The following is a 20,201-nucleotide window of genomic DNA, read 5'->3' as shown; positions in this document are numbered from 1 at the left end:
AATCAATACCGATGAAACAATACCTGCCAATTAACTCCCATCTGTATCCACCTTCTTCAATCTGACATCCTTTTGGGCAGCCTAAGTTTGTCCTCTTAGGAAGATGACACAGGGTCTGTTAATTCCTTCTCTTCTCAGTACCCACATGAACTCATTTTTGACATTTACTTGTGTTTGGCCTTCTGTGGTAGTTTAACATTCACATGTGGTTTTGTAATTTGCTTCCTCTTACAGTATAATCCCATTGTAAACACAAGTGGAGCATATCCTGTTAACAAGCCCCTCTGGGTGCTCCTCGAACTGAATTGTAAATTTGTGGAGCCTCATAAGCCCACAGCTACATATGTACCTAGCGTTGGACAGGTCCTGTGCTGAGTGAGTGAAGGGGTAAAGGTGCTAAGAATACTGGCTGAGATGATGGGGCTCTAGACAGGGGTCATGGGTTGCCACTCAGAACACCAAGAGGACTTCTCACCAGACAGTACAGTGAGTGGGCTCCCTCTGCATGGTGTTGGCAGAAAGCTGCAGGATCTCTCCTGCCATCCAGCTGCCATGTTAGTTAGCATGCTCCACTCTCCCCTACCTCACTCATAGGTGCTGCCCCTTCCTGCAAATAAAAGTACTTGGAGCCTGTCAAGGGTTCTCATCTCCCAGGCCCTGGTCTGACCTTTCTGAATGCTTACTATTTCCTAAGCAGACTGTGCCAGGATTTTCTTTGTCAATATATATCTGTACGCCTATGTGTATATAGTGTGTACATATACACAGTCATCCTTTAGTATCCAAGGGATTAATTCCAGAACCCCTCATGGACACCAAAATCCATGAACAAGTTCCTTACATAAAATAATGCAGTGTTTGCAAATAACCTACACACCACATACTAACATATACTACAGATCATCTCTGAGTTGCTTATAATACTTAATAAATGTAAATCTATATAAATAGTTGTTATACTTTGTTATTTAAGGAATAAAGAAAGAAATATCTGTATATATTCAGTGCAGATGCGATTTTTTTCACTTCTTTTGTGGTATTGAGGTTTTGAAACCAGGGCTTTGTGTTTCCTAAGCAAGCACTTTACCATTTCAGCCATGGCCTCAGTCCTTATAGCTTTAGGTATTTTCAGATAGGGTCTCATGCTTTTGCCTAAGCTAGCCTTGGACCACGATCCTCCCACTTATGCCTCCTGTATAGCTGGAATTACAGGATGAGCAACCATACCCAGCTTGTTCTTTGAGATAGGATCTCACTAACCGTTAATGTGCTGGTCACAAACCACAATCCCCCACCTCTGTCTCCTGAGCAGCTGGAATTATAGGCATGAGCCAACACACACCTGACTTTTTCCTAATATTTTTGATCAGTGTTTGGTTGAATCAGAAGAAGCACAAACTGTGGATCTGGAGAGCCAACCGTATACACACAGATGTATGAATAAGTAGATGGGACTGAATTTACCACTTACTGTTTCATTTCTGAGTCTTTAAATTGAATTTCAAGCCTTTATTTTGCTTAAAATTCTAAACCACCTAATTCAAGCATCAGGCTCAGCAGGATTTCTTGTGAAGTATGGCATGATTTTCTGTTGCCCTCTAGTCTTTTGGGTTCAAATGCTAGTTCTTCACATACTGACTGTGTGACTTTGGACAATTCTCTGCGTCTCGGCTTTCATGGTAAAACGGAGATCAGGGGACAGTTATGAGAATTCCATGAGGGAGCCTATACATGTACCTGGACAGCTGTTGTTTTGCTGGCTTTTATGCTGATGGGACATTTGTCTCCCTTTGCTTAATGGTATTGTGCTTGCCACAAGGTAGCTCAACCACAGGACATTCACCAAGTTTCCTCAGACTTTAATCTCACTGTGCTGTGTGCAGGAACAGCTTATTCCCCGGCCGTATTATAAATCCTGAGTGTGTGCTATTGCATACGTTAGATCTTCCTAGTGTTTCTGACACATAAGTCCTTACTTGGTTTTGATTAAGATTTAGAGTCTCATTCAACAATTGGGGTACCGGGGTTATTTTTGAGAATGACACTGAAACAAAACATTAAATAAAGTGGTAATTTTCTCAGATATATTCAGTAGAATTAAGTTAATAAAGCATGCAAAGATTCATCATTTAAATTCATCATTTAGAGGGAACTTATCTTGGGGAATTCTGGTCTGCATCCACATCTGACTGGTGTATTTAATATTTAAGACTAAAAAAATGAGGACCGGTGAGACTTTGCTCATATACCAGAACACTGCCCAATGGCTGTCCTTCACAAACAGATTGGAGATATTGCCAGTAGGCAGCTTATGTTTTTGTTTGCCCAATGAGAGTGCACTCTTACTTTTGCTGCACAATTGGACTTATTTTGTGGGTTTTATATTTCCCTCTATTAACAGATTTGGGAGTTCAAATGTATAAAATTAGACTGTCTATGTTGTTTTTTTTTCTGGCAGTACAAGGGATATAACTCAGGGTCTTGCACATAACATGCACTTTATCACTGAAGTACCTCCACAGCCCTAGACCCTTTATATTTTATAAAAATTAAAAATAGAAACAAATTGTCAGGACAGTGGTTCCAAAAGTAATGTTTCTGAATAGAGCATCAGAGTCACCTAGACATCACTTATTAGAATGATACATCTCAGCCTACACCCCAAGACCTACTGAGACAGAGCGAGCATCCCAGGCCATCTGGGTGCACACAAAGGATTTGAGAACCACTGTCTTAGGGTGGGAACTCAATTTCAGCAGAGGCTGTGCTTATTTCAAAAAATGATTTTCTGTTCATTACCAGATGAGGAAAAGTCAGGTATACTGTGGGTTAAGTATTTTATTTAATCCAATGTCATTCATGATTGTATAAAAAACTTGTTTTAATATGCTTCACTGCCATAAAAAAATCCATTTTTGCTAAATGGCCTCTACCCTTCTTCTCCTCTTCATTTCTACATGGCAGACGAGTTGGATTTTATGTCAATACTTTCAAAAACGTCTCCAGCCTTGAGGCCAAGTTTCATAAGGAAATTGCAGTGGTGAGTGATGACAATTATTTTTACATATGGAGCAGAAGTATGCAAAGAAACATTTGTTTTGGAAACAAATAAGATGACATAGCATTATCCAAAAACAGAAATTCTCCCCTTGCATGTTTCTTGTAATAGTGTGTTTTTATTCTTTAATATGTGTACTCTTGTCTTTTTTTTCTGGTGACCACATAGTTCTCTATCTTTTAAGTGTTTTGTCTCAGCCGCATCATTTTGTTTTTTCTTTTCAGCTGGTTTATAAAATTGGAATTTCAAAGTGGTACTTGTGGCTGAGGAAAGATTGGTCTCAAAATATTTAGATAATCAGCAGCTCTGTTGTTGATTGATATTTTCTTAGTGTGACAGAGTAGCTATGTGACTAATTTCTAGTAGAGTCAAAGTGCACAATAAGCTTTTGTTTTCTACTCTGTACTCTGGTGAATAAACATATATACTTTTCAGTTATTTTAGTTTTTTATTTCAGTTTTGATGTGGATTTTAAATTTGCACCTTACTGAATTTCAAGTATCCCAAGACTACCCTAACTCTCATAAGAGTCTTATTTTCTCAATAAACAATTTCTTTCTTGGGGAGAATTTGCTGGGTTGGCTCTAGGATGACTTGTAGCTAATAGACAAATGACTTCTGTTTCCTTAGCTTTGCCACAAACTCTATGAAGTGATGACGAAACTGGGTGACCAGCATGCTGACAAGGCCTTCACCATTCAAGGGGCCCCCAGGTAGGCTGCTGCTCATAAAAGCAGAGTTCATTTCCATGTACCTGTGACACTTCATGTAGTCTGTGGACTAGTCTACCTATTTTATTCATCCTGTAAAAGTCTAAATGGAGTTAGACTCCATCCCAAGGCTGACAGCAGCCTTACTTTTGTGCTTTCACATTTACTTCTGGCCTTCAGTTATCCCACTAGGGTCTTTGATGTCACAATAAAATTAACTAGCTGCCTCTCTTTGGTTTACATGAGGCCTATAAGCAATAGTGTGAAGTTGCAGTAATTTCTTGTGTATTTGTTACCTCCTCTGGAAAAGAAAGGAATTTTTAAAATCCATCACTGAGTACTGATTCTTACCCAGTTTGGGAGAAGAAAGAGGTAGGAGAGACCTTACGATCATCTTACCTCTGTTTTGGCATTTCTCTGGCAAATGCACATTATTGATATTAGTGTGACACTCAAATCCACCAAGAGCCCAGTGACTCATAGGTGAATTGTCCACTTTGCCACGGTTTGGCTTCATAACAACTTTCTTTTGTGATTTTGGAATCTCTGTCATTCCATCCCTGTATACTCAGAAAATGCAGCTTAGAAAGCATTGAAATGGAAGTCAAAAGCCCCAGTTTTCAGTTTTATGCCTCTGTAGTTAATTTGCTTTGGTTAAAGAGCTCATATCTTTTTAATATGTAAAAAAAAGTAAGATACCATTAAACTAAATAACCTCTAAAGCTATAGGCCATCCTGACATGGTGTAGTTGTGAGTTTAATATCAAACAGTGAAAACACTTATGCACATGCATTTATAGACACACATATTCATAACATACACCAGTATCTACATATGTCAGTGCCTGGACACTGTGGAGACTGCCATTTTTCTTATTTCTTGCTCTTTGGTTTGGCTATCCTTGTATTCCCTGTTATGACTGCTGTCCTAAGTGGGCAGTAAGCATATTTTCTTTCTCTAAGGGAAAGAATATTACCTAAAAGAACACATGAAAAGGCACTGTTAGTGTTCCAATATGGTTATTTTAATATTGAGCTGGAAACAAAGGAAGATTTAGCACAAGTATATCAAAATTGATGTCATTAAAATGCAATTCACTAAAAATTAAGGGGTTTTCCCTATAAACTAATGCATACCTACATCTGAAAATTTTAGGGTTGCTAAATCAGACAAAATGAGGAGAAAGAAAGCAGGGTCTTGACCACTTAACAAATGTTCTTTTAATTTTTTCCAACATTTCTCTGCAGAACAAGGTGGTGAGTGAGCTTGGTGGAACCTCTCTAGATAATAGATGGACTGTGTTTCCCATAAGAGCCATGATTTCTGGCTTGTAGCCCTAATCATGTGGTCTCTATTATCTAAAAAGACTTTGTTCTGTTTGCCCTTGAATATGTACACAAAGCTGCTATGCTTGTGCTCTTATTTTAGGGTACTGACTCTGTTCCTTCTAGCTATAGTCTTTAGAAATTCTTAGAGACTAGGATGTGTCCTGAGTGCTGTCTTAGTCATCGTGTTTTGCTGTTCCCAAGCATCTGGCCTAGTACCAAGAACATGGTGGGCTGTCAGCAAACATTAGTGAATCTCATTCATCACTTTTTTTTTTTGCACATTTCAAGGTGTCTGAGTTGAGTCACTGTTTCATAATATGTAGAAGGAAAGAATTAGTGAATTAATTTTCTGATTTTTATCAAAAATCCTACCAAGGATTTATTAATACTCTTCTGAGATGCCTTTCAATACAAAATTTACAATTTTCTGGGTAGGTTTGTCAATAGATTGTGACATGCTAAGATTCTCTTGTACATCAAAACTGAAACTAGTTAAATTAATTCAGTTTAAGTTTGGAAGGTTCTTCTGAGCTTTTTTGGCATATTAGAAAAAAAAGAGGCTTGCATTACTAAGACTCGAGTTCAGCTGCACTAAGTCATGGAGTGATTTTAGGGTTTTTCCTTAACCTCTCTATGCTCCATTTTTCTTACCTGTACAGTGGGGACAATAATGCATGGTTCTTGTGAAGAAAAGAGATAATATATGAATGGAATCTGACTCACAGGGGACAATAAATGGACAGTTATTACCATCACTGATTCTACTAACCAGAATTAACCTGGAAAAGGGGGTACAAAATTATAGACAAAATTTTTCTGGGCTGGAGAACCTCTAATTGAATGAGCCCTGTTTCTTAGAAGGTCATTGCTTGATCCCCTGTGTTCACACAGTGATTCTGGACCTCTCCGTATTGCAAAGACACCATCACCACCAGAGGAGGTTTCGCCCCTGCCAAGCCCAACAGCCAGTCCTAATCACACGCTAGCACCTGCATCTCCTGCACCAGTGCGGCCCAGATCGCCTTCACAGGTAGGAAAAGGGCACACAACTGGGAGTGTGGGAGAACTAATGGTGTGGTGACCCCATCCAGGAACATCCCATGTTGTGAAGGAAGTAAGAGAAGTTTCCAGTTGAGGAGACTGAGGCATGAGACTTAGACATTGTGATTAACACTAATGAATCCATCTGTTTTTCTCATTTGATGTTTATACTTCCTCCTGTGCTCTGAGTTTAAATCTTAGGACTTCTGACCATATCCTCAGCTTCCTCAGGCTACAATGTGGTCCTCCTCTACCATCTTTTCCACTCAGAATCCTATCTTTCAAAATCTGGGGATGTTGCTCAGTGGTAGAGCACTTGCCTAGCATGCAAGAGGCCTTGAGTTCCATCCCCAGGGCTGCAAAAAAAAAAAGAATCTTGTCTTCCAAAGCTCTTCTTAATTCTACCTGAAACCTCTTTTCTAGCGCTTTAGGTTATACTTGAAGCAAGTACTGTCAAGGAAAGCACTTATGTTTGTGCATTATTTCATATTTTTATAACACCCATGGTGCATTGCACATGAGTATCCACTCAACAAAACTGTGTGGAACAAATGATTGAAAAGAAGCAGTAAGGGTTGGAAAAGAAAAATTGCCACCCTTACATTACCTAGTTGGAGTGAAAATAAAATTCTTGTAGGAAAATTTGAAGTTCCTAGTCCAGTTCAAACTTCTGTGACTATGGTAGAATCTAAGGAAAGTCATAAGAAGATAAATATAATAGATTCTAAAAGTTCTTATTTCAAAGTCTTATGGTGGAAAGTGAAATGGAAGTTGCCTATGTTTGTATCACTGATTCAAGGAAGAGCTTTCTTGATTTTAACTTCAAAATTCTAAGTTTTTGCTAAAGTAAGAAATCATTTCCAGTTTAGCTCAAAGATGGTATTGCCTCAGTTTGACCTTATAGACCTTGGAGTCCTGTGCTTGGTGCTTGTGTTTAGATGAATGGATTCATCTCATGGCTTGAGTTTTTCCTATTGCTCCAGTGCTTAACCCTGCTCAGAGAGGCACCCAAGAACACAGCATTCTTGGCTTAAATCAAGAAGACTTATATCTAACAGTGATCTAAGTTTTAATTGGAGATCAGCCTGTCCATCTAGCTCTGTCCCTGTGACATTTCTTTGTGTCTCAACCAACATCTTTTGCTGCTTTTTTGTTTATATTTAATGTTCCCTAGACAAGGAAGGGTCCCCCTGTCCCACCTCTGCCTAAAGTCACCCCGACAAAGGAACTGCAGCAGGAGAACATCATCAATTTCTTTGAGGACAACTTTGTTCCAGAAATCAGTGTAACAACTCCTTCCCAGGTGAGTTCTGGGTACAGAGCCGGGATGCCTATGAAAGTACCTTGGTGCAAGGACTGTCGGGTTGGCCCTAGAGAAAGTGGCCACTATATCATTTTAGCTGTCACTCAGGTTTGTCTTAATTACTTTGTGTGTCTTAAGGCTTCTTAAATGGAAGATGTACAGTATTTGAATACTCTTATTTTTATTAAGAGTAATACATAGTTATTGCAGAAAATTGTAAAAATGCTAAAAAGCATAAAATGATGAATTTTTATAATCACTTAAATTATCCCACTGTGACATAACCACTAATGCACTTTGGTCTATTTTCTTTTAGGTTTTTTTCCCTAAGTCTGTATCATTTGTCACTTTGAAATTCAGATTGAACTGTTACATAGTCCTGACAAGCTTACTGAGCATTTTTTCATCTCATAATTGTCTCAGGAAAGACATATTTAACCTTAGTATTCTGTCAATTAAATATACCAGCCCCTGGTTCTTGGCAACAGGTTGTTTGTAATTACTCTGTTGCTTCATCAACACTTCAGTGAATATCTGTACATATATTAATTCATGTTTGTGCCATCTACTGTTTCTTTTATATTGACTCCTAGTCCAGCTTAGGAAGATAAAAGTAAGTGAATAATTGTTAGCGTTATGCTCTTCAGCTTGGTTGTAACATTTGTATGACTCAGTAAATGGGAAAGTCAGGGTTCCTACTGCTTTGAAGACACCTGGATACACATGTCTTGCCTATAGTCAACCTTAAGACCTATCCGTTCCACTGGCCAACTGTTTCCTGAACTCAAGAATAGTCGTGTCTTCCAGAACTGCTCCTAGTACAGCTTGAAACCAGCTGTCTAAGAAATAAGCCAAGCTCAAAAAGCTAAACATTGCAATTCCCACTCAGTTGTGGAACCTGGATCTAGATGATGATAATGGTGATGGTAATGATAATGAGACATGAATGTGAATGGGGTGATCTGGGGGGTCAACATGACAGGGGAGTGGGAAAGGAAAGGATACAGAGGGGTGAAGTAAATGGAAGTATGCTACATGTATATGTTTGGATACAGTATAATGAAACCCACCAAAAACTGTGTAAAATGTGGGGTAAAGTAAGGGGGAATGAAAATTTGATAGAGGATATGGACTTGTTCAAGCTACACCATACACCTGTATGGAATTACCACAATGAAATGCTTTCATATTATTAATGTATTCTAATTCAAAATATAATAAAACTATTAAAAAAGTGAAAGTCCCCGAAAATTCATGCCAATGCCATTTCCTCTCAGGCTCAGAAATAATATTTATATTTTGCAGGAGTTTCTGTCACCATACTCTAATCACTGAGCATGTCAGAACAATACTGTGTTTAATATCCTAGCTCTGATCACATCCCATTGATATTACTGAAGTAGTCAATTGATAATAACAAGAAGCTCAGAAAATCCAATCTCAGGAGCATTGTGGTGGCAGATCATGATTTATCGTCCCTTTTGAGGACATTTACTAAAAGGCATAGTGCTTTGAGCTATTGTTTTCTTCCTTCTGTTGTGTTTACAGGATGTTGATTTTGATAAGCTAGGAGTTTGAAGTGTGGTTTAGCAGCTCCTTTGCATAAGGGGAATTGTATGTTTATCACTGTGTGGTCAGATTGCATGTTAGTGGACGTACACTTGCTCCAGGGATGGCTGTCTTAGACCACATTATCTTACCCAGCACCTGCCAATTGCCCTGACACCAAACTTCAGCAGTCTTTATTTTCAAGTTGTACTGTGCCTTACCTTTGCTACTACCTAGCTTCATTTTCTTTTTTGGTACATGAATTTTCACATTGAAAGTGTTTTAGGGTGATAATGCTTTTCCTCAGTTGCTTTCACCAGGGCCATCCTGAAGCCTCCTCTCAATTCCACCACAAGTAGGGGCTTTGGTCCTCTAGAAGCCTATGTACTTAGCTGAGAACATTCTTTTCTCGGAGATGAGGCAACTCAAGTGGCGAAAACATGACACTTAGAAGTTTTGAAGTAAAGATGAGGTCCCAGAGTGTTCTTTCTTCTGAAATGTTTTCTTACTTTCAGTTTGTTGGCTCCTAGATAAGGACCCTTCATAACGAGGTGGGGGTGGGTGGTAGAGAATCAAAGCACTTTTGAAAATTACAAATGGTAGGAGAGGCCCTTGTGTACTTCTGGGAGCATTAACTTTTGCTGGTATTGTTGAGAGAGAATGATGGAAACACTTAAGAGTTGGGGGGAGGGAGAGGAATCCTTTAAAGATGGAAGCACTCATTTCCATCTGTGGCTCCTGCCTAGACACAACTCACTGGAAGCCCACTCTAGCTTGGGCTTTGCTGGTGCCTTACAGGGGCCTCCCAGCAGCACCTTTCATAACCTATTGGCTGTTTGTCATGTCCCCTAGTGTGCCGACTGAATTTGAGAGAACTAACCACCAGAGACATTGTGAGGGTGCATTTGGGGGGGGGGGTGTACTGTATTTATGTCATTTTCTTTTAATCTAGGGAGGAGACAGAAGGGGGTTTCTGTTATTTCTCTGAATCTGAGAAACAGCCTGGTTCAAGCAGTGGGACCACAGAATGTGATATGAAGCATTTCTATTGACTAATGGCCACTCATCTCATGTCAAGAGAGGAAGTGAAGCAGGATTTATATTTCTGTCTACTTTTGGGGTTATAGAGGAAGATAACTAGCTTTATTTAGAAATAGACAAGTGCTACCTTTTACTGCAGTGTCTTAACAATTTCCTTAGTCTCTTGTTCCTCTGTGCCTGTGAATAGGCCTTGTGTGTTATTTTGACCCTTCTAGCAATTCCAGATTCAGCAAGTTTGGGATCAGGAATCTGCATCTCTAATGAGCTCCAGGTGCTGCTGATGCTGTGGTCTTGCGATCCCACTGTGGGAATGACTGTTTTAAACTGTCAGAATTTTGCATGGTACAAAGCTGTGACCAGTAACGAAGTACCTCAGTGGATTAATAGATTTCTTCCAGAGAAATATCCAGCCAACCTAAGTTTATGTTATGACTGACCATTTATAATTGCCCTGTTTAAAAATAATGTGACTTAAATGGTCCATGTCTAGGTCTATTGGACACATAAATGTTTATGTATGTGCTTATAATATGAAATGTGATTGCATTGTATGTCAAGACTTATCAGAAAATGAATTGTGTCATCTGGAAAATAATGTGTCTGCAGTGTACAGATGAATGATAAAAGAGAATTAACAGCAATTCTTGGAGAAAACAAGATGCTACAGGGAAGTACTAAAAACTAGAGAGCTGAGAGGTGTCTGAAAAGGTTTTCCCTCTGATACATTAACATCAAACGGTCCATTTAATGGTGTTTTGATACTTTTTTCTAAATGAGTTATCCTATATTTAGAAGATAAGTTTATGTCCTCAGTTTGCTGATTTTTGTCATGCACTTAAAGGGGAAAAATTTTTTTTTTGCTAATCCTGCCCAGAAGCTACAAATGCAGTGGTTGAAATACATCCATTCTCTGATGCATTTGTTTCTTGTCTACCACAGCAGTGATCCTCTCCTTGGTGTGGTCTGGGATAGAAAATAAAAATCCATCAGGCCTAGAGAGCCCTCTAATGGCCCAAACCTTGACTATAGCATAGAATTTTCTCTAGGAGAGGCCTTCACTTTCTCACAGGGAGAGGCTGGATTGACCAAAAGGCTTATCCTGCTTTCCTGGTTCATTGTTTACAAAAATCAAACTTCTAAAGAACAAATTCATCCTTCACTGAGATTCTCTACCAAGAACCTCAATAGGAAGATGTCCTCTGTATATGTGTCCCTGCATTATTCTTTTCAGACAGCAGTTTCCAAAATGTGTGCTTGAAGAACACTGATGATCTGAGACCCTGTGATAAAAGAGACCCTGGTCATACAAGACTGGAAAGGGACTGTCTGCTTTTACAGTGCCTTGTTTAAGCCAGACTTTCTCTAACAGCCCCCCTTTCTTACCCCTACCCTGTGCAAACTTGCTGTTCCTGGGTAATGGGAACTTGGAAAAACATTTTTAAAAATGAAGATTTAAAAAATACTATGTCATGGAAACGGAATCTATGCATAAAAATAAGACTTTTTTGATGTTACAGCTTCCATTTTATTTTCTATTTTGATATCAGAACTTTCATTTCATTTATTTTATTTTTATCTTTGTTAGCATATTATTGTTGTACTGGGGGTACATTGTGACATTTACAAAAATGCTTACAATAAGTTTTGGTTAGATTCATTCCCTCCATCATTGTCCTTTATCCCTCTCTGCTTCTTAAAATAGTTTCAACATGTTTCATTGTTCCATTTACATATATGACTACATAATATTTCTACCATATTCACCTTCCTTCATTCTTGCTTCATGTTCTCCCCCCTTCCACTAGTACCATCCCCACAAGCGACCTGTTTTACCTTGTTCTCTGTCTTAGAAAAAAGACAGTTTTGTTTGTTCAAGATAGTTATACAGGGTGTTTCATTATGACATTTCCATGTATATATGTATTATAACCCAAATTAGTTCATCTCCTCTATTTTTCTTTTTCTATCTTGGTCCCCTTCTTATGGTGATTTCAGTAAGTTTAAAAATTTTATATTCATTCTTGTATAGAAAGTACATGAACCATATTCACCTTCTTTACTTCCTTCTTTTATATCTCCTTCCTGTTAGTGCCCTCCTCTTAGCGTGACCTGTTTTTCATTCATGTCCTTCATTGTTTAGGTATCTGTTTCTTGTTCAGTGGGATTTTTGCCTTGCTACTCCTCTACTATACTTCCTCTCCCTTTCCCTATATCCTGTGTTGTTTAACAGCTTTCAGTGTGTTGGTAGCAATTGTGTATACACACATGTATGTATATATGCAGGATCCTCTCTCACTTTTCCTCAGAAAATGTTTTGAACTGTTTTTTAGTCTAACTTGATGCTTGATTTTACATCCAGTGTATTCATCTCCCCTCCCTCTAGAGTCTTCCTTAGGGATTATGGGGCCTAAGCAATTTGAGAACCCATATAAAAATTTGGGTCGCTTGAAATGTGCTTATCAGCAATATTCTGGTGGCAGTCTCATGGGATCCCATAAGTGAAATGTCATGGCAGACTCAGGGATCAGTGTACTCATCAGCTGTCCTCATGCAAATAGCACCACATTCTGGGACAGCTCTCTGGCTATGAGCCCCAGAGTTCTTGCAGTATTCTAGTACATATGGAATGGAGTTGAAGATGCTCAAATAGAAGAAATAGGGACCAGGTTCTATAGAGGTCCTGGTGCAGATGTGTGGTTCCCTGAACAGACAGCATTGCCAGCTACACTTGATCCCTGTCTCCAGAGGGGGACTCAGAAAATTTCAAGAAAGGTGCTCAGTAGTACAGGGCACCCTGAGGTGCAGGGTCAGAGGTGGTGGGGTCCTTCTATGCCCAGTGGCAGAGAGGAAGAAAAAGTTGTCTGTTTTAGAAATTTTTCATAGCAGATATCCCCAACTATTTTTCCTGAGACTTTTCTCAGCAAAGATGTTACGTATTTTCTCTTTGATGCAGAGAGATTATTCTTTGAACATCCAGGTTTATTCCCCTAGGCTGTGTCCATCATTCCTGTGAAATGTGTGCAGTGCTTGGGGCAAGACATGAGCACACTTTCAGTTCTGTGAGTGTTGTGACCAATTTAGCACCATTAAGTTTACCCTCAAATATCTGTTTTCTAGCCCATCACTGAATCTTACATTTTAAGTTTGTGAAACCATCATATTTTTCCTAGCCAATCAAATAGAAATAGATACTAAGCTTGTAAAATCAGTCCATAAAAGACCCCTTTCACCTCTGCAATCCAGATGAGCCCAGCCTGCTGGTATAGACGCATACACCATTCACAAATTGGGTGTCTGTAACCTTGTATGGAATAAGGACATTGGCTTTTCTTTACATTGTCACATGTTTTTGGATCAGCTGACTCATTTTACTCGTAATTCTTCAAAGTAAGCATGTTAACATTATTTTAATACAGAAAGAATTAATAAGATGGAAATTGTAAGGCAGAAAATTACTCAAGGTGTTTCAAGCCAAAATTCAGTTAATTTACTATCATGGGGGATGTCAACATCGTTGCTGTGTTTCTTCAGCAAGGATAGCTAAGCAATGCAGTTCACTTATCATCTGGTGTCCTAAAAATATTTCTAAACCATTTCGTTATCTGGCCTCACAATCTGCAAGGTTCTCAGACTCCAGATCTTCTAACAAAATATCTGCATTCCTGATATGTTACGTGCAACATCCACGTGATTTAATCTTATCATGAAATCTGTGATGTACATGTCATTATCCCTGCTGTGTAGATGAGCGAACCTGTCTGTGGGCGGACATGAAAAGTATTCTACCACAGACACCTTGTGCCAGCACTTGAAAGGTAGCGTATGCTAGACAGCCAGTACACAATCAAACCTGTTTATCTACACCTCTCCTCAATGTCTAGGATGCACATTCTCTAGAATTTATGTGGTTTTCAAAATTTGTAGAGTTCTTCAGGTTGTTGGCATCATCAATATTATTAGTAAATATCAGCATCCAGTGATAGGAAGGTCTTAACATAACCAGTTTAGCCATCTGCTAAACCACTAGTTTTAACAGAACTTCATTCTAATCCTACGCTTTATCCTGCCTATTCTTATTACCCTATTCTCATTACTGTTAACTTTCACACTTAGTCACAATGTATGTAAGAGCAATGTACAAAGTCCATGACATGCTACATTAAAAATAACTTTGCAATTGACCAACTTGTTCCATGCAAACAAATGCAAAACAACTAGGGAAACAGTGCCCTAGAAAGCTGAGTTTATTGTGTGTCAACTCCTAGGGCACTGCAGGGTCATATAAATTGACATCAGGAGAACAACTGATTACTCTAGGTTGAGGGTAAAAAGATTTGCCTTGTATTATTCTTTTGACTCTCTGTATAATAAATGCTGTGGAACAAACACTTGACCAACATCATTTTATATTAATGAAAGATGTTCTGTGTCAAGACTGGAAATTTAAAGTGCTTAGACCCTGTCAATACCCTATAGAAAATTGCATTATTCACATTAATTGTAATGCTTTGTCTGTAGCAATCTTGTAATAGGCTCCCAACCATGAAGTTAGCTTTCTCTAGGCCACTACTTCATCATATTTATTGATGACATGCTAAAACGTCACTCACTGTTAGAAATTGCAAGTTATTTTATGACCTGTAAGTGAAAGGTATTTACATTGCATGAAAAATAACTCTTAATCAGCCTTGTTTCTAAAAGCTTTATCCTTTCCATATTAAACTTCCTATTTGCCCTCCTCTATAAGAGATTAGTACAATACTTAGAATATAATAAACATTCTCAAAATATGGGTTTATAGGCAGTACTGGGGCTTGAACTCATGGCCTCACACATGCTAAGCAGGCATCAAAATATGCTTAATATAAGAATAAAAGATGAAAAATTTCTGGAAGAAGTAGTAGCTATAGCCTCATGGCAGTCTGGCTTACTATAATAATACATTATGATTTAAGAAATCACCGTGTGTGTGTTTGTGTGTGCGCATGCATGAGCATGTGTGTGCATGTATACCTCCCAAGTAAGCTGGGATGATAGGTGTGTGCCACCATGCTCAGCTGTTGGTTGAGATGGGGTTTTGCAAACATTTTGCCTGGGCTGTTCTCAAATCACAGTCCTCCTGATCTCAGCCTCACAAATAGCTGGGATTGCAGATGTGAATCACTGGTACCTAGCACATCTATGTCTTCTTAAGTGACTTTGGTAGTTCATATTTTTCATGTAATTTGTCCATTTCATCTAAAGTTTCAAAAGTATTTGGAATAAAGTGGGTTATAATATTTCCTTATTTTTTTTGTAATATCTGTAGAATCTGTGATGATGCTTCCTTTCTCATTCCTCATGTGAGCAATTTGAATACTCTTTTTTGTTCCTGATCAGTCAAGCTAATAATTTTATTGATAAATGTTTATTAACTTTATTGGTCTTCTCAAAGAGGTAGCTTTTGGTTTTATGAATTCTTTCTGTCTTGCTTACTCATTCTCTTGTTTCTATTTCATTGATTTCCTCTCTGATCTGCATAATTTCCCCCTTCACTTTGGGTTTTGTTTGCTTTTTAGATTTTAATGTTTTTCTAGTTTACAATCCAGAAATTAGCTGAGGTTACTGATTTGAGTGCTTTCTTTGTTTTTCTAATATAGAGACTTAGTTCTATAAATTTCCCCTAAGTTCTTGTTTGGAATAAGCTACAAATTTTGTTTGCATTTTCATTAAATTTACATATTTTTAATTTCCACTTTGATTTACTCTTTGACTCATTGTTTAGAAGTGTTTTGCTTGTGGATTTTTAGAGTTCATTCTAGATAGTCCAAATATTTGTAGAGTTTCCCAGAGTCTATTCTGTTACTTCTAATTTGATTCTAGTGTCCGAGGGCATACTTTGAATGACTGGAATATTCGTAAAATTTTGTGTACTAGAATATTGTCTCTCGTGTTATATTTCCATGCTCAGTTGAAAAGAATGTATATTCTACTACTGTTAGGTGGAGGTCTTATAGGTATAAATTCAATCATGTTTGGTCATATGTTGCATATGTTGCCTAAAGGTTTTATAATATTGTTGATTTTCTTCCTTCTTACCATTTTTATAACTGACAGAGGAATATTAAATTATTTCCTATAAGGTTACCTGTTTTTCTATTTCTCTTTGCAGTATCTTGGTTTTATGTTTTGTGTATTTTGAAGCTCTAGTTGAGTGTGTAAGTGTCTAGGAATTGACATTTTTTTGTTAGGAAATGGCATTATTTACCTATGGTAAAATTGTTTGATATTAAATTATTTTGATGCTAACCTAACTACTCTAGATTCCTTTTAGTTAGATTGCATGATATATTTTTTGCAACCCTTTACTTTGAACTTGTTTCTATATTTCAAGTTACTATCTTGTAGACAGAATCTAGGTGCTTTTTATCAACTCTGATAATCTCTGCCTTTTGATTGCACTGTTAGATCATTTGAATTTGAAGTGATTACTTTTGTGGCAAGATTTTAATCTAGCACCTGAGATTTTTATTCTGTTATGTGATATGATCATTTAAATCCTTCTGCCTGTTTTTTTTTTTCATTTTTTTGGAGTAATTGAACATCATCATCATTACTATTACTCATTTTCTTTGCTCTTTGTCTGTAATTTACTGTATTGCTGTTATTGAGATTGCTTTAAGGTTTATAATATACATTTTAACTTACTATATTCTACCTCTAATTGGTATTATACTATTTCAGGTATAGTATAAAAATCTTAAAATAGCATAGTTTAATTTCTTTTCTTCCAGTTTTTTGTGCTATTTTGTCATGAGTTTTACTCTTACCTATGTTATAAACTCCAATTATATTACTTTGTAAGTAGTTTTATTTAAGCAGTAGCTATCCTTTAAAGACATGTAAATTTTGAGTAAATCATATATACTCACCAATTCTGGTGCTTTTCATCTCCTTTTTGGATTTGTTTTCTATGTGCTCTTATCCTTTTGCCAGAAGGATATCTTTTTACTTTAGCTGTAATATAGCTCTAATGGTAATTAATTCTTTTATGTGTGTGTGTGTGTGTCTGAAAAAGTATTCATTTCTTTTTATTTTTGGTGGTACCGAGGTTTGAACTCAGGGCTTTGTGCTTAGTAGGCAGGTGCTCTACCACTTGAGCCATGCTCCCAGCCCTTTATGGTCCCAGCCGTTTGAGATATGGTTTCACTTTTGGCCTATGCCGGTCTGGAAAACAGTCCTCCTATTTATAACTTCCTGCCATAGCTAGGAAGACAAGTGTACACCACCATGCACAGTTTTTTCTGTTGAGATGGGGTCTCATGAACTTTTCCTGAGCTGGCCTGGAGCTGCAATCTTCCCAATCTCAGCCTCCTGTGTAGCTGGGATGACAGGTGCACACCCTGCATCTGGCTCATTTTTGTTTTTTAAAAAATAGTTTCAAAGCCATTGAATTCTAAGTTGGCAGTGCTTTCCTTTCATAACTTTACAAATGTTTTCCACTATCTTTTTGCTTTTATTAATTGTGGTATGAAATCTTCTTGCTATCTTTTAATTGTTCCTCTGTAAGTAACATATCTTCTTTTTTCCCTTTGGTGCCTTTTAAGAATTTCATTTTAATACTGGTTTTGGGAAATTTGATTATGATAAGTTTAAGTATGCTTGATAAGTTTAAGTATCCATGTGTCTTTCATTCTTCTTGGACCAATAGCTATCCAAGACTGTACTTTTTATTGTGAATATCAGAGAAAAAGAATCAATTTGACCCTGCAAGCACAATTCAGGACTTTGTTTGCATAATATTAACTAATATTCATTGACAAAATCATGATATAAGGTCAATCCCAAGACAAGGAACAGGGACGTAAACCCATCTGTCATGAAGCTATGACAAGGCTAGGCATTGTTCAACTAGAAGTAGTCTAGTACTTTGATAAACTTGGATGTCTGTAGCAGAAGATGATCAGAATTGGCCATTGGATGGCTCCCCCCTCCCCCGCTGTAGTTTCTACAGCTTGTCTCCTTTTTTAGAAGCATATTCCAGATCACCTCTTCCAGACTTTTGTTGGTAAAATAGCACTTAAGAACAAGTTTCCCCAAAACTTAAGAACACTGGTACCATACCAGACTTACTCTAAAGGCAATGTAAGTGAAAGGGGTGGGAAAATACCAATTTTCTCTTGCTGTGTTAAGGGAAATTATGTTGCACTATGTTTCAACATACAATGGCAAAGTTATGAGCACTATTCTGCCTCTTTAAATAGAAATACCAACCCGTTTTTGCTCTTTTTGTAGCTCTATCAAAGCATGAGGTGTGCAGCTTAAAGGATAGCCCTCAAGATAAAGAGGGTAACTAATAGAAGTTGAGCCTGAAGAAGCCCAAAACACATTTTGAAGATGGTCAAGTGAATCCTATGGATATTTGATGATAGCAATTTTACATAGTTACAGATAATACATTGTTATTCCTAATAATTAGTAACAGTAGCTTCCATTTTTAGTATCTTCTACATGTTATGTGTACTGCATTTATTGTCTTTATTACTCATGGTAATTCTACTTGTTATTAGTTACTGCATTTTATGCATGAAGAAATTGAGATTCAAAGAAGCTGAATTAATTGCCCTGGCAAATCCAACTAGCAAATGACAAAATTGTGGTGCAAACCCAGACTAATCGCTATTGAAATCTGAGCATAGCCCATTATAATTGAATGCTTCTTTTCAGCCTTGATCTCTAAATCTGCATTTGAGCCTCCCTAAGGGGATCCATTAGACCCATAAGGGAATAAAGAACATAGTCATGTGCCTGAATTTGCTGCAGGATTCCTCTGGAGGTCTTTGGAGTTTGTATTTGACAGATGTGATATGAGTCTCAGCTGCAGCCTGGAAAAGTGTTGGAGTCAGAAGCACCTGAACTCAGGGTAATAGATTGGTATCATTCAACCAACTCTTACTCTTCCAGATGATGACAAGATACCCTTGAGTTTTTGTAGGGATTATATTAGAGAATGAAGGTAAAATGCAATTTGGAGTTCACAGTAAAGTCACTGCTTTAAAGGCACTGGCATGGGGTAATGTTTGTGTGCAACAAGTTCTTGGAGCAGTACCTAGCACATCCTTTTTGTTATATAAGCCAAAAATATAATGGAGACCAATACAAGCATTGGTGGAAAACAAAGCTCATGCAGATTTTGAAGAGGACAATGCAATAAATTTTGTGATTGTGATTATTAACTATGAAGGGTTTTCAGAAGAGTATTGTCCTTATGAAATTTTAAGACTTACATGAGGAGCAATCATGCTGCAGAATAGAAAACTCAAGGCAAATAGCATGACATATAAGCAGCTTTGCTTCTATGATGAGTGTGAATATGTTTAAGAAGGTGTTATCTGTTTTGCTTTTTCCCTAGTTTTCATGCATTTCTAGGTTTTGAAAAGCTTATGTTTATGATCAATATTAATGAAAGCAACTCCCGTTCTTTAAACTCTTTCTCCAGACATTTCTACTTTTATGAAATTCTTTACCCATTGATGTGACCTTTCAGTTTCTGGAAAACAAAATGTTCAAAAATGAAATTTACCAAATACCAAAAACATGTAACTTGATTTGTGTGAAACTAACCCCAATTCTCTTTACTGGGATATTGTTTATGGAGACTTTGTCTCAGTTCTGCCCTTGACTGTGAACCTTGACCCCAGAGAGACCCGGTTTCAAGTCCATGTTGTTTTCCTATGTCATGATACAAGCAAATAAACAAATGTTTCTGTTTGATATTATAGATTTTTTGTTATTAACTTAGCAGGACTTTCATTCTATGCTTTATTTGGCTCACCTGCTTTCTAAGAATGCTAAGGGGTTAGGGATAATTTTTCAGGGAATGATTGAGTTGAGGGACATGGCTCTCTCTCTTTCTCCCTTTCACTGTTTCTCCCACGTACAAAGGGTGGAAACAGACACTGATATGGATTATACAATTACTGACTCAAGAGATAGGGCACAATTGGGAGGAAGATGCAGATAAGATGTGGTCAGCAGTATGTATTGGTTCCTTCCTGTTTAAATTTTAGCATCATAAAGGATCATCACAGCAGTGAATTGTTGTAATGGGCCCTAGTCTTGGCCCTTTTTATCTTTCTGGTCATCTGTAATTTTTTGTTTAATCTGTATTTTCTGAGCTAACAAAAAGAGA

The 20,201-nt window shown here is 37.6% G+C and overlaps 1 protein-coding gene across 5 annotated transcripts in view; it reads left to right on the top strand.

Moving 5' to 3' along the window:
- Amph (amphiphysin) overlaps positions 1-20,201 on the top strand; it is a 235,512-nt gene that overhangs the window by 170,191 nt on the left and 45,120 nt on the right. For all 5 annotated transcript variants that reach the window (XM_074065351.1, XM_074065352.1, XM_074065349.1 and 2 more), the window contains exons 8-11: positions 2,965-3,040; positions 3,689-3,771; positions 5,989-6,127; positions 7,313-7,441. In XM_074065351.1, the coding sequence (XP_073921452.1) occupies positions 2,965-3,040; positions 3,689-3,771; positions 5,989-6,127; positions 7,313-7,441 (427 nt within the window). The remainder of the gene's footprint in view (positions 1-2,964; positions 3,041-3,688; positions 3,772-5,988; positions 6,128-7,312; positions 7,442-20,201) is intronic.

The sequence above is a fragment of the Castor canadensis genome, chromosome 2, assembly GCF_047511655.1.
Source record: "Castor canadensis chromosome 2, mCasCan1.hap1v2, whole genome shotgun sequence".
Taxonomy (NCBI): domain Eukaryota; kingdom Metazoa; phylum Chordata; class Mammalia; order Rodentia; family Castoridae; genus Castor; species Castor canadensis.
This window is presented reverse-complemented; position numbering and strand designations above follow the sequence as displayed.